This window comes from Struthio camelus, chromosome 1, assembly GCF_040807025.1.
Source record: "Struthio camelus isolate bStrCam1 chromosome 1, bStrCam1.hap1, whole genome shotgun sequence".
NCBI classification, from domain to species: domain Eukaryota; kingdom Metazoa; phylum Chordata; class Aves; order Struthioniformes; family Struthionidae; genus Struthio; species Struthio camelus.
In genome coordinates, this window is record NC_090942.1 from 189,876,429 (window position 1) to 189,889,270 (window position 12,842).

General features: G+C 40.0%; 1 protein-coding gene across 3 annotated transcripts in view; it reads right to left on the reverse strand.

The window, feature by feature from the left end:
• Nucleotides 1-12,156, reverse strand: part of EPSTI1 (epithelial stromal interaction 1) — a 72,652-nt gene extending 60,496 nt beyond the window's left edge. For all 3 annotated transcript variants that reach the window (XM_009672447.2, XM_009672446.2, XM_009672449.2), the window contains exons 1-2: nt 11,891-12,156; nt 1,875-1,933 (exon numbers count right to left, since the gene is read on the reverse strand). In XM_009672447.2, the coding sequence (XP_009670742.2) occupies nt 1,875-1,933; nt 11,891-12,081 (250 nt within the window). In that variant the 5' untranslated portion in view covers nt 12,082-12,156. The remainder of the gene's footprint in view (nt 1-1,874; nt 1,934-11,890) is intronic.
• Between the last annotated feature and the right edge of the window lie 686 nt (nt 12,157-12,842).

A 12,842-nucleotide genomic window follows, 5' to 3' on the forward strand; every position in this document is an offset into this window, starting at 1 on the left:
GTCTCATCCCAGAATGTATGGTGAGCAAATCCTAGGACTCTGTTACCAACCCAAAGAGCAAAACTAAAAACAGCTAATGGGCTGCTTTTTAACTCCTGGAAATCTGTAGGTATATACCACACTACTCATGGCTAAAGCAGGAGTTGTCACATTTAAGACTGTTGCATGCTTATGTAATAACATTCCACAGCAGAAAAGTGAATAATAAGCAGTCCTCCCTCTCAACCACATGCTCCTTGAACAAAAGCAGGAGATATACACAATTCAGCTTCAAATTAAGACATTTCAACATATGTGTGCACAAGTGAACTGGATGTCAAGCTCACACTGTTGTCAGTGGAGATCTAGTCAATACAGTTAGTGGCACTGGGAGACCTATGCAGCCAAACTATATGCTCTAGGATGACCTGGTTGATTAAACTGCTCTCTAGGAACAACTGACAGAGGAAGAGACAGTGTCTTTCAATAGCAAGGCCCACAAAGCCTATGAAAAGAGAAGCCATGTCTTAGAGTAGTATCTGAGATGCTCTAAGAGCTCAGTTCACTCTTACCAATATCAGTAAAAATAACATGAACCATAGTTTCTCATAGCACGTTATGGCTAACAGATGCTAACACTACTTCTCCTTTCACAAGATAAAGCCAGTCCCTGGGTAGGTTTCCAAAGAGGCCCAGGAGAGTCATTCACTTGTTATTTCACCTTTATAACAACAAGGGTTTAGGTAGAGATTGGATTCAATGAGTTAGGCTGGATTTCTGCCAGTATCCAAGGCAAAAGTACTTTGCATGCTTGATATCTTGTATGCTGGTGGCATGAAGTGAAACCAATTCTCTACTAAAGCAGCAGCATCTATGCTCTTAGGGTCAGAGTCAGCTCTAAGCTGATCTCTATTCTTCGTCCTTCCAAATGATTAAGGTTTGGTTCAGATTAAGGTTTACATTAAGGTTTGGTTCAGATTAAGATTTAGATTAAGGTTTGGTTCCATTTTCTTTCTTGCATTTCAGCACAAACTCACAACATTTGAGAAGAAATGTTTTAACTGTACCATTTCCCAGAGGGCTCTAAACTTGAGGAATGCTGACTGACATTCCTTCAGCTGTCATGATGATTCTGTGCAAATAAACAGCCAGGAGCACAGGACTGCAGCATTTGGTCACTTCTACATACAGGATTTATTTCATGACTCTCTTGTTACAACTTTTGGCAAAGAAAGCTTTTTAATACATGCTTAATCTTTCTGGTACAGGTTCAGGGTGTTTTCTGCTTAGCTACTTTCACCAGCAAGGCTTGAAGCCAAGCAGAAGTGAACTTTTAAAACCACAGATGTTTTACTATTTAGAATGGTCTTTCCTAATTTCATTAAAAGACCCACCTACTCTCTCTAAAAGGATATTCAGGAACGAATATGCAGTGTCGTTCTAGTTACTCTAGTTTCCACATGAGAATACTTTCAAAAATATTGTCTTATTTATCAATCTCGTCTTCCTCCCCCAACCTTAAGAACGTTCAAAGTCGGGTTCTCCAATCTATATTCAAGCCATAGAAATCACAAGCTGTAGGAGCAAGGTACAGGTAATTCTAGATGAATCTTGTAAAAGCTAATTTGAGCGGCTATAGCACTGCTATTATGTATAAACTTTTCTTGAATAAGATCGATGGATTTCTGCATGTTTAGTCAAATGGGGACTTAATCTTAAAAAAAAAGTCTACATGATGATGGAGAATGCTCACAGTACTGACTTTACTGTCAAAGCTGCACACATAAAAGTATTGTAAAAATAAGGATATAGATTGCAAGGGTGATAAAGCACACAAAAACGTGACCTTTTACAAGTTGAAACAATGTATTACAGTATTAGATAACTAAACTCACTTTGCTGCAACTGGTTTCTTCTTGTTTCATTTGGAGTTATCAAGACATATGGGCTGACACTGAAATGAAAGAAAAGACTTGGTTTTTTTCTGTCTACAGAAAAATAGGACTGGAAGAGACTTCCTTGGTTATTACGGACGGTTTTCTGCTGTTGTAGCCAGTAAGCATAAAAACTAGCATTTATTTTGATTCAAATCTTTAGAATTTTTTAGTAAATACTCTAAAAAGAACTCTTAGATGTTGAGTTAAGCTACAAATATCAAGGGTAAAATTTTCAGAAACTCTTAGCACCATTTTTACTCTTCTTATTTAAGTCCCACCCTAGACTCCCAACCTCAAATATCAGCAGTTTCAAATCCAGTAACTTCCTCAGATCAAAAACTCCATGTGGTAGACAACTATTCCCACAGACTGGCTGTTGCTGTTTTATAGCTCAGCTTGCTCAAGCGCAGAGGAAGACTCTTATATTTTAGGAAAAGCATGGGTGCTAGCAGTCCCACCCCATGCTTCAAGGGCACCAAACACCTCAGAGGATTTAGGCAGCATACCCAAGAGTTACCCAAGGACGGCACAAAATCATACTGTCTGTCCTGGATTCATGTGACTTGCTCTCAGCCTGAGCCTCAGTTTCCTTATTAGCCTCGTGTTTGTCAGGCACTTGCAATGCTTTGGGCATATTTATTTTGCTGTCATGCCTACGGTGCAACTCACTAAATCAGGACAGAGGCCCTGTTTTGCTAGGCTTAATTCAAAACAGAGTTGCTGGCTCAAAGAGCTATCAATCTAACGTGACAGCAAAGAAACAAGACAGAGTTCAGAGTGTATTACAGACTTGGGGTGACCAAAAGAGTGATGAAAATATGTCAGTTCCACTTGGAGAAAACAAAGGTTTTTATCTACACACTACATTGTGCAGGCATGAGTTTACGCTGCCTGTGCTCCACACCAGTGAAAGCTAAGCCACAGGGACGCAGGCTTACTACAAATGCACTTAGCAATGGCTGGCTCCAACTATCAGATTAAACTCCACTTCTCTGCGGTATTCATTGTGGTTTTATCCACACACACGGGTGCAGATATTTTATCTGACTTCCTCACACGGGAGATTGAAGGAGATGAACAGAAAACAAAGAATAATGAAAGATGAAGATTGAGCCTTTTAAAGGAAGAAAGGGCCAAGTGGGGTGGCTAGTGGACAGGTGAGCAAGTAGAAAGAACACAGTTGGCTGTGGAAAAGTAATGAGGGAAGGAGGCCTGAGACTATGGCTAAAAAGGGGAGAGAAAATCATGCTAAGAGATCAAAGTGCAAAAAGCTGCCTACTGCTGTTTCACTCTAATTTGGAGTTTGGTAAGGAAAGTATTTATATTCAATTACCTCTTTCTCTTTGAAGGCTTATTCTAGGGCAATGTGGATTACTTTATCATAAGCTTCTTGGTCACCGATCATTTTCCATATTTTCCTTTATTTGATTGAATAGAAGCATTTAAAGTTTATCCCAAACTGTCCTTGACTGAGCTGCTCTACAGTTTCAGTGCTACGAATTTTGTTTTCAACATTTTTTGTTAGCTGTTTCAGATATTAGTGCCATATTTCTCTCAAGTTCATGCACAGAAATTATTACTTCGTACCTTTAACTCCCCTCTCTGTCAGTGAAAAAAATAGCTGGAATTTTAAATTGCATAACTATGCATTTTTCCTCTGACAAACACAAGTGTATCTCAGAGACCCTACTGATCCACAACATAAAAGAACAGAAGAGTTTTTATATTCTCAGTGTACTCCACTGACCTCAAACAGTTATTTTTTTTTAAATTAGGATTCCAATTAAGAAGAAAGCAAGGAGCTCTGTGTGAGTGCATGTGTATGAGGAATCATGTCAAATCTAGCCCTTATGCCACAAATCATTTCTTTCACCCAGTTTTCCTTTTTGGCTGGAAGGCTCTGAGCCCACAAGGCCAGATGGACCACTCCTCTGACAACTGACTGCGGTCATTACCCAGTAATTCAGAAATACGGCACATGATATATAGCAAAGAAGTTATGAAAGGGATAGAGGTGAGACCAGACAAGAGAGGGAATTGGACTCGCTTCTAGGCAGAGCTCGGCTCTCTTGTCTAATTGACAGCTTAAAAATCACCACGGTTAGAAGAGTGCTTGTTTAAAGGCCAGTTTGGTTTCCATGTTACTGAAGTAGGTGAAGTTATGATCTGAAATCCTTGTTTTCTTTTAAGGTGGGGGAAGGGAGAACAGGACACCAACTTTGGGTTCTCTTTTACTTGGTGCTTATGCTACATGATTTTTTTTTAGTCCAAGTTCAAAAATAGAAGACAAAAGCGTTATCAACTTTATCTAGTTTCATAAGTGTGTTCATAGTGTAAACTCATGTGCAAAACCCAGGGATGTCCTTTCTGCTTCTCATCACAAAAGAGAATTTACGCAGACTTGACACTGCTAACCTTGGTCTCCCTGAAGTACTGAAATGTGAGAGCATAGCTCTGGGTATTGGGATCAGGGAAAGGAAGAGCAAGTATGTGGTGGACCTCTTATGGTATTGGTGAAAGTCAGGATATGAAACCCATAGCCATGAGGGAAGCCAGGTGAGTCATTTTTAGAGAGACTCCACCTGCTCTATCCGTTCTAATCTTAAAATTCAATCCCATACCTACTGCCCCTCATTTTCTTGAGATCTCTGTATTCAGAATGAACTTTCCTTTTAAAAAAATGTAGATATATAGGTATATGTGCACACATATCTTTCTTCTTGGGTTTAGGCAGTTTGTAGGATATTGCATGTTAATTCTTTGATCAGACGAATCATCTCAGATCCTCTGATACAGAAAAGCCTATAAAATCTGCTATAGCCTGTCAATTTAATATTCTAGTCAGTTCCTAAGTTGCCACAGTTGCCATATGTTTGGAGCAAATCATTCTGCTTGCCTGGGCAGCAATTAAGGAGCTATTCTAATGTGAAGATTAAGTTATCAACACTGTGCAGACTTTTGTACTTTACACCATTATTTTAAGTGCTGAAAAATCCACAACCAGAAACAACAACAAAGAACTTGATTTTTCAGATTCTCTAATAATGATTCTTATTGATATATGATTTAAGTCTGTCATTGAGATTGGGTTGTTTTATACACAAAAATACAAAAGTCACTGGGGGTGGAAGGAACACCTTACCCAGCTTATAGCTCTTCATAAAAGAGAGGCAAATCCTCTTCCACCTTTATATATCATATTAAGATTTGTTTTAGTTTGCTTTCCCTACAGAAAAGGGAAACGGATTGGCCAATGTCTCAGAGTGAACAAATATTAACATGAGTAAAGAAGTTATAATCCAATAAGAAAATGCATTTGTACTAAAATAAGAACAATCTCATATGAGTTCTCAAGTAGACAGACATCAAACATTACAGAAATACAGTGGGAAGATAAATAACAATGTAGCTATATGTATTTGCATATATACAAACATATGCACATACATATGTATGTGTAGAGAGAGAGAAATATATCAATCAGAAGGAATGCACGGTCCCCTCATAAAGATGATCTTCAGAGATCCCTTCCAACCTCAACCATTCTATGAAAATATCTGTAAAGATAGTTTACAGTTTGAATTATCAGTTACACAAAGAACATCATGTCTGCAATTTTCAATTCTTAAGCCTGTGTGTAGCACTACTCATTTACCTAGCACCACTCAAGGACTAGTTCTCAACGCTTTCAGGGTAAAGACCATAGAAACCTTCGCTTCCTTTCTTCTAGGTATGTATAAAATAGATGATTTGTAAAATGAATAAATACATGAGAACTACAGCTCACAAATAATGGTTTTTGCAGAGCTGTGTCCTTCAGTTTTTCCTCAAGCCCTCTCCAGGCAGCTACCACGGGTAGCCTTCCAAATGAAGTGTGAAATAGTTTAAAGAGTTACAAAATTAATGGCTCTTATAAACTATTTCCAATTCCATTGTGTTTTATACTGCCCTCCCCTCCTTTTTTTTTTTTTTTTTTTTTTTTGCACATCAGCACTGCAATACCACATAAAGCAGAAAGCTAAATAGTTTGCTCTCTAGAGCAACGGAATTTCTGCATTCCGTCAGAGAGAGAAACGAAGAGAATTCAGTACAGAGGCTAAAGCTTTGCAAGAAGACCTAGGCAGGTCCAGTCTAGAGAAAGGACTCAAGGGAGACAGTACCTGTCTGTATATGTACCATTTCATTTATTTTTCTTAGAAAGGAAAAACAATCATTTATATTCAGTAATCAATGAAGAGAGAGGCATGAGGGGGGAAAAAAAATGCATGCACATCTATGTGTATTTGCAAACATGTTTATTTTTTTTATACCTGTGGGTATGTGTGTGGAGACTGTTCCCCCTTTGCTTAATATATATACTTAATATATAGCCTTAATTTCCAAGAGAAAAGATTTAGGGGAAATACTGTATTAAATAATATGTTAAGATTGATTAACTTTAAAAGAAAAAAAAGAAAACAAGGACAATTGTAGAATCATCTTCAAAGGCATGCCAAGCTGAACTTAGCACTCAATTATCAAGAATCATTTAAAACCAGTTACGTCAATCCCACCACAAAACATCATTTTAACCAAGGCTCTTATCCTGACGGAGCGGCTGTATGCTGTTAAGCACCATGGAAGCTGCCAAAGCAGAGACCTACAACGTGCCAAATCCAAGTGAACAGACAACTGTCCTGTAGGTATCTATATTTCACAACGTGCCACGGCCAGATCCTAACGACAACTGACAGCCGCAGTTCCAGACCTCAGTCTTGCAATGTGATCTGTGCCCAGGCAGTGCCATAAACAGAGCTCCAGGAGGATGTAAAAATCTCATATACAGGTTTGGGGATCTCACTTTCCATCTTTATCAGTAGCAGCATCTTACCGCTTTACAGCTCAAGACACAAAAGTAAATTACTGGGACTTAACATTACACAGCGGCTGAGTCATCCTAGCTGTGTGTGTGCTCTTAACGTGAGAGGCACAAAATAGACATTTTCAGCTAGCACAGTTTATCGCTGAAACTTTGCACTCATGGATTTTGTCCTGTGTTTGCCATAGGCTAAGAGTGTACTTAATTACTACAGCTCACACGATATCTGGAAGCTTATTAAGCCAAGGTAAATCACTTGTATATCTGGGTCCCTCTGTTTAGTTAAAGCCTCTATTAAAGTGACCAGCATTTTTGCTAGAGCAAGGCCTGAAGGCAAAACAAAGAGTTAGTTCCCCAAGTGAACTTGCATAGGGAAAGAGGGATTTCTGGAAAAGGGCAATAGTAGCAGAGAAGGGCACAGGAGAAGGTATGAGTTGGAAACTAGTAAAACAACAGACTTCTTGTTCTGCTATTGGCACCCAAATCTCAATTCTCTGGTACCCCTGAACTTAGGGAGAACCTCCTCAAGTTATAACCTGGTCCCAAGAGTAAAACCGAAATTCAGAACTGGATTTCTAAGACTTGAGAAGGGGCTCAGATTCAGGTTTGGCTAAGCACACGACAGCACAGCAGAAAGAGCAACAGGTGCTTTAAACCAGAACCCCTTCTGGTGCAGTAAACGCTGTAGGCGTAGCAGCGGGGAGCGAGGCCTGCAGAGCATCTACTCCAGTAACACATGCCAAGCACCAGGCTTGGCAAAATGTGTGCTGAGCCAGGCTGCCTCTTGCAGTGCCATCTGCACGTTGTGAGTCACGCTTACCACCATTCCTGGAGAGCTAGGCTGGTCGGACTACGCGAAGACTAAGACCTGAGCTGGTGGCATGTTCATCTCTGCTCTCCCCACTTTCTTTTCAACAACCTATCTCCTCCTTTTCTCTCCTTCAGCCATTTGTTGTCCTTTTATTGTCCCTGCCCAAACACAGTACCCTCTCATATGTTCCTTTTTCCTTTTCTTATCACAGCTCCTCAACAAGCTAAGCACAGAGGGAACATATCTGACCTTGCGTATGCCAAGTCCTTCTGAGAAAGTCTTCTAATACAGGAATTAGAAGCACTTCCTTTCCCCCCTCCCCCACGTTATGGGGAACACAGAAACCCCCACAACTCAAACTAATGGAAATCTTACTGTATAAGATATATGTAACTAAACACTGCATAGTTATCTTCTTACGCTGACGCAGCCTCTGAACACTCAGTTCGAGATAAGGGTGGCTACTGATCACACTGAAGCTGGACATCTTTGAATTGCCTCACTGGGCTGTAAAGATTAGTACATCACCCTGAAAGCTGCAGAGATGGGAGATTTTTCCTGTGTAGCAAGTACAGAGTTCAACTCTAAACAAATTGTCCATAATTCAAACTGCACTTCTGCAACTCCTATCAATGGCAGGGCAGCAGGCAAAATGAACATTTTGATAAGCATCCTCCTCTAGCTTAATGGCCTGATTCAGCATATTTAAAAAGTGAAAAAAAAACCAAAACCCTGATTGTCAAATGGACAATAAAATTTTCAGGAGAACTGTAAGTACACTCTATCAGCAGAAGGTTGAGAGGTGCAACAACACTGTAGTTTTTTTTTTTTTTTCAATTCAGGATGAAGACTGGAAAAGGAAGTGGGGGAGAGGGGAAAATTGATATGGCTCCTGCAGTTAAAAAATATGATTTCTCAGTCAAACATTCTAGTACCTCCAATCTTCTTTCACACTAGGTGATGAGGGACTGTTACCAGTTGTGGGACAACATATCTTCAGATTTTGTTATTTTGAATTTTTTTAAAAATAGATTTTATTAGAAACAATATTATTCTTTGCATGTTTAGGGAACCCAAGGATAAGCTGCTATACGTGGGGTGGGGACCATCATAACTTTTCTCTTTTTCAGGCCTGTAGTTCAGCCTCTAGTTTCCCCACTTTCCTCCACCTTTCTTCTGTACAGACTTTTGTTTCTGAATAGTTATGAATAGGTACAATTTGGGAATTCACTTTCTACAAGTTAATTTCATGGCACTTAACAGACTTCAAGAGAAGTAACTTAAATGCAAGCTTATTTATAAGCAGTTTCAAGCACTTGTCATCCTGGTGATTTTCTCTCCATAGCCTGAAACAGTATCCTATATAGAAAGGAGGGTAGCGTGTGCAAATTTTCATTTCAGCTTTGGACTTGTACAAGTGTTTTTCCTACTTAATTAGAACCCCTTTAACAAGGTTTTTCAACCTCGACATAGAATGGCTTTTCCAAAGTAGGAGAAGAATTACTACCTAATACTACTTTGCACTGTGTCTTCCAGAGGTATGAAGAGCCTCATGGTAAGCTCAGTCATAGCTACACCTAGGTCAGAAACAACGTTCTTGATTTATCTAGTCTCATTCAAGTGAGGGCCTAGAAATGCGTCACCACTAAACATCACAACCCATACATTTTCTATTTGCATTGCCAGTGTTAGCTAGGGTCCAAGTGGCCCATACTGCACCTGAAAAAGAGTAAAGTTTGTATGAGGCTATAACACTTTGGGTCCCACAACTATCTGATGTGTCCAGGCAGCGTGAAGGGACGCTCGATCCCATGCTAAGATGCTGCTAAAGCCAGAGTTTTCCCACTTCCAAGTGCTCTGAAGCACAGCATGAAACTGTGAGAGCGTGCATGGAAAAAAAAAAAACCATGCACATACAAAGGCCATTCACGCATAGACTTAAACTGAGACTCAGACTCCTGCCTGGAGCTGCAAAAACATATCCTGGCTGTTTCTAGAAAATAGCAACCAGCATACAAGCTGGAATGGAGCCGCTTCTTGGCACAGAGATATCCTACCTGGGCTCCTCATGGTGTAGCAGTGCTTTCCTCTAGTAGGCATATTCCAGAAAGCTTTCTTGGTTAATGCTATTCTAAAGAATTTTTCTTTTACTGACACTCAGTTACATTAGCTCTCAAATTGCCCCATACAAGTCTTGGATATCCCAGAGCCTGAACAACTGGGCTATTCTGAGGGTGTCCTAGAGTTTTGGTTTTAAGCATCATCTTAAAAGGCATTGAATGCCGAAAGACTAAGTCAGGTTTATCTTGACCAAAATGATATTTTAATCTGAGGTCTTACCTGAAAGATAACTTGCACTAACAGAACAAAGAGAATAAATACAATAGTTTATTGTTGTTTTAAGAATAAAGATCTCCTCTTGTCAGCTTCAGCATCTCAGACACCTTCTATCACTTTCATCTGGGTGAGTTAAAGGAATCGTATTTTAAAAGGATTCATCTCATTCAAATTGTCGGTCATCCCCTTCCCCCTCCAAGGGTACAGAACAAAAGTCAAGCTTGCCCACTTCCTTTTTATGAGCATTTATTTACCAGTTATATCACATGGTACTGCTTGAACTTACCTTTCCCACATTCCTTCTTCTCATCAACTACACACTACTGTAATTTGTAATGCTCCTTGTCTAAGAACAAATTGTTACAGTTTTCTGAAAACATATAGATAAAATCTTTTGTATTGCACAGTGAAAAATATTAAGTCTAGATTCACCAGATTCATAACACTTTTGGGGCTGCAAGTATCAAATCAAGATAAAACAGGGAACAAGGCTTTAAATTATTCTTCCCCAAAAGCATATCGAGTTGTATTGGGGATTCCATCTTCTGGTTAGAATCTATGTGGAAATTTTTAATCTAGCCTTAAATTCTGTGAGGAGTTCAGGCTAACCAGCTGACCAAGTATTTACATAAGCTTTACTAGAGATTTTGTATCCCAAACCAGGCTCTGTGCAAAGATAGCTGTACCAATGAGAGGACAGCCCCTCTCCTCCCCTAAAAAAAAAAAAAAAAGCACATACCACAAGGACCGAAGCTAAATAGGGCTGTTCTCACTGTACTGTGGATATGCGGTAGCATGAGGGAAGGCAAGACAGAGGGTCTTTCGTGTTTGGAAGCGGCAGAAAATAAACATAGACTGTAAGTCAGGAAAGGCTGTTTGCTCCCCTGAAAGTGCATAATTGGAGGGCTCACTGATTTCTAGGTTACCCCTCTCTATATAGTCCATGTATCATCACTACCTAGAAGGCAGCCTTTTAAGGGTTACAATGCAAAGCTTCTGGTTGCTGCTTGTGTCTGCCACCGTCTGCGGTGCAGTCTGCCACCGTTTCACAGCGTGGCTCCACCTCCTTCTTCCAGAAAGCAGAGAAAAGAAACTGAAACAGCTCTTTGAACGTGGAACCTGTTTCCATCAGCTGCACTTTGAAAGAAGGGAAAAAAAGCAAGCTAAGCAAACTCAGCACATATTAGTGCATGTAATACTGTTAATAACAGCTCATGAAAAGTACATTTGAAAGAAAGAACTGTAAACAATTAGTTTGCATCAGCTACACATATATACATTAAGCACATGTGTATAAAATACACACTACGATCAACTGCTATGCTGTATTATATATGCCTGCTAGGGCATATACAAGCTATCTAAGAGTAGACATCCAGAAAAAGAGATGGACCAAGCACAGATCCCAGTAAGGCTTAAAATTAAATTCAGGGCTGAAGTTTGGCTTTAATTCCGTCATATCCTGGATTGCATTCAGATCACTTCTGGGACACAGCCTATATCCATTTCTTAAGCCAGAAGTATTTTCAGACTTGCAATGAAATATTAGAAGAGAGAAAAAAAGGGAGGTAGAACTGAATTTGAAACTCTAGTTAGAAAAGGATTCCAAGAAATAGGCACCACATAGAGCAATATCAAATGTACAGAACCTGCTGCTGTTATTGCACATGGTACTGACACTATCTGCATAACATACAACACATTTAAGCAGCTCCAGCTGTGAGCCACAATATCACAAAATCTGTCAGAAAAACCCAGGTCTCGTTTAGGAAGTGTCATCAGTAGCTACACCTCAGACTGACAGCAGGTTGCTCCAACAGCGTGAAGACATGCTGCTTACATGCTCTGTCCCATTCACAGACTTGTTATAAAAGTATTTCTACCTCTAAAGGTAACATCATGTTAGGTGGAGAGCAAGCACTTGATACAAGCAACATCACTGTTTTGGCCAAACTCCTTGCTACTCACTGCTGTTCTTGTTGTGGGACTGGTGCTTGGCCCCGTTGCTCCTCTTCAGGTATCATCAGCTTCTGGGATTTTTCAGCCCCCTCTGTTTTCTCACAGTCTTCCCTGAGGAAACCAGAGGAGGAAAAGGGGGTACTGGAGGCAGCAGCCACCCCATACCTGCTTCCTGCCCTCACTTCTCTAACCCTAGACATCGCCACAGGAATGTCCTGTCTTGTCAGCAAGGAGTATTGCAACTAAGCACAGGAAAAGACACCCAGCTCAGTTCTAACAAGTTAGTTTCAATTTCTCATAAGACACACCCCTACTGAGATTCCCTCAGCTGTAAAAGTGCAAATCCACTTACTGGTTTCTGGGTCATCCTCCAGCTGAAGCTCAGGCTGTGATCATCTGAATCACAGCACCCAGAAGGACTGAAGCTAGATTCATGGGCCGATAGCAAAGCTGATCTATTGCTCTTACTAATAAAACACAGGAGTAATAGTTTGTGCAGTCTTGCAATAGATTCCTGTGGAATAAGCAAAGTGAGGTCTAGCTAAAAGCAAAATTTCTGACAATTTTTGACTCCAGCACTACAAATTTCCCTAAGAGAAAGTAGAACAACTCTAACATTTTTATTTTACTTGTTTGCTTCTTTATTGCAGGTCTGCATGCAGACGGAAGTCAAATTAGAAAATAAGCCTCTGATAAATGCTAAGGTAATGCTCCTGTAAAACTCCAGTTCTGCCTTTGAATTCTGCTCAGGCAGAGTTTTTTTTTTTACTTCAACTTTCCTAATTCTACTCCATGAATAGTGAACAAATGCGTCATCCTTTTAAATAAAAACAGTCGTCTTCACTGAGCGCATACGACCAGCGGTGCTGTATCTGTCAGATCAGATACTGTGGAATCACAGAATGGTTGAGGTTGGAAGGGACCGCTGGAGATCATCTAGTCCAACCCTCCTGCTCAAGCA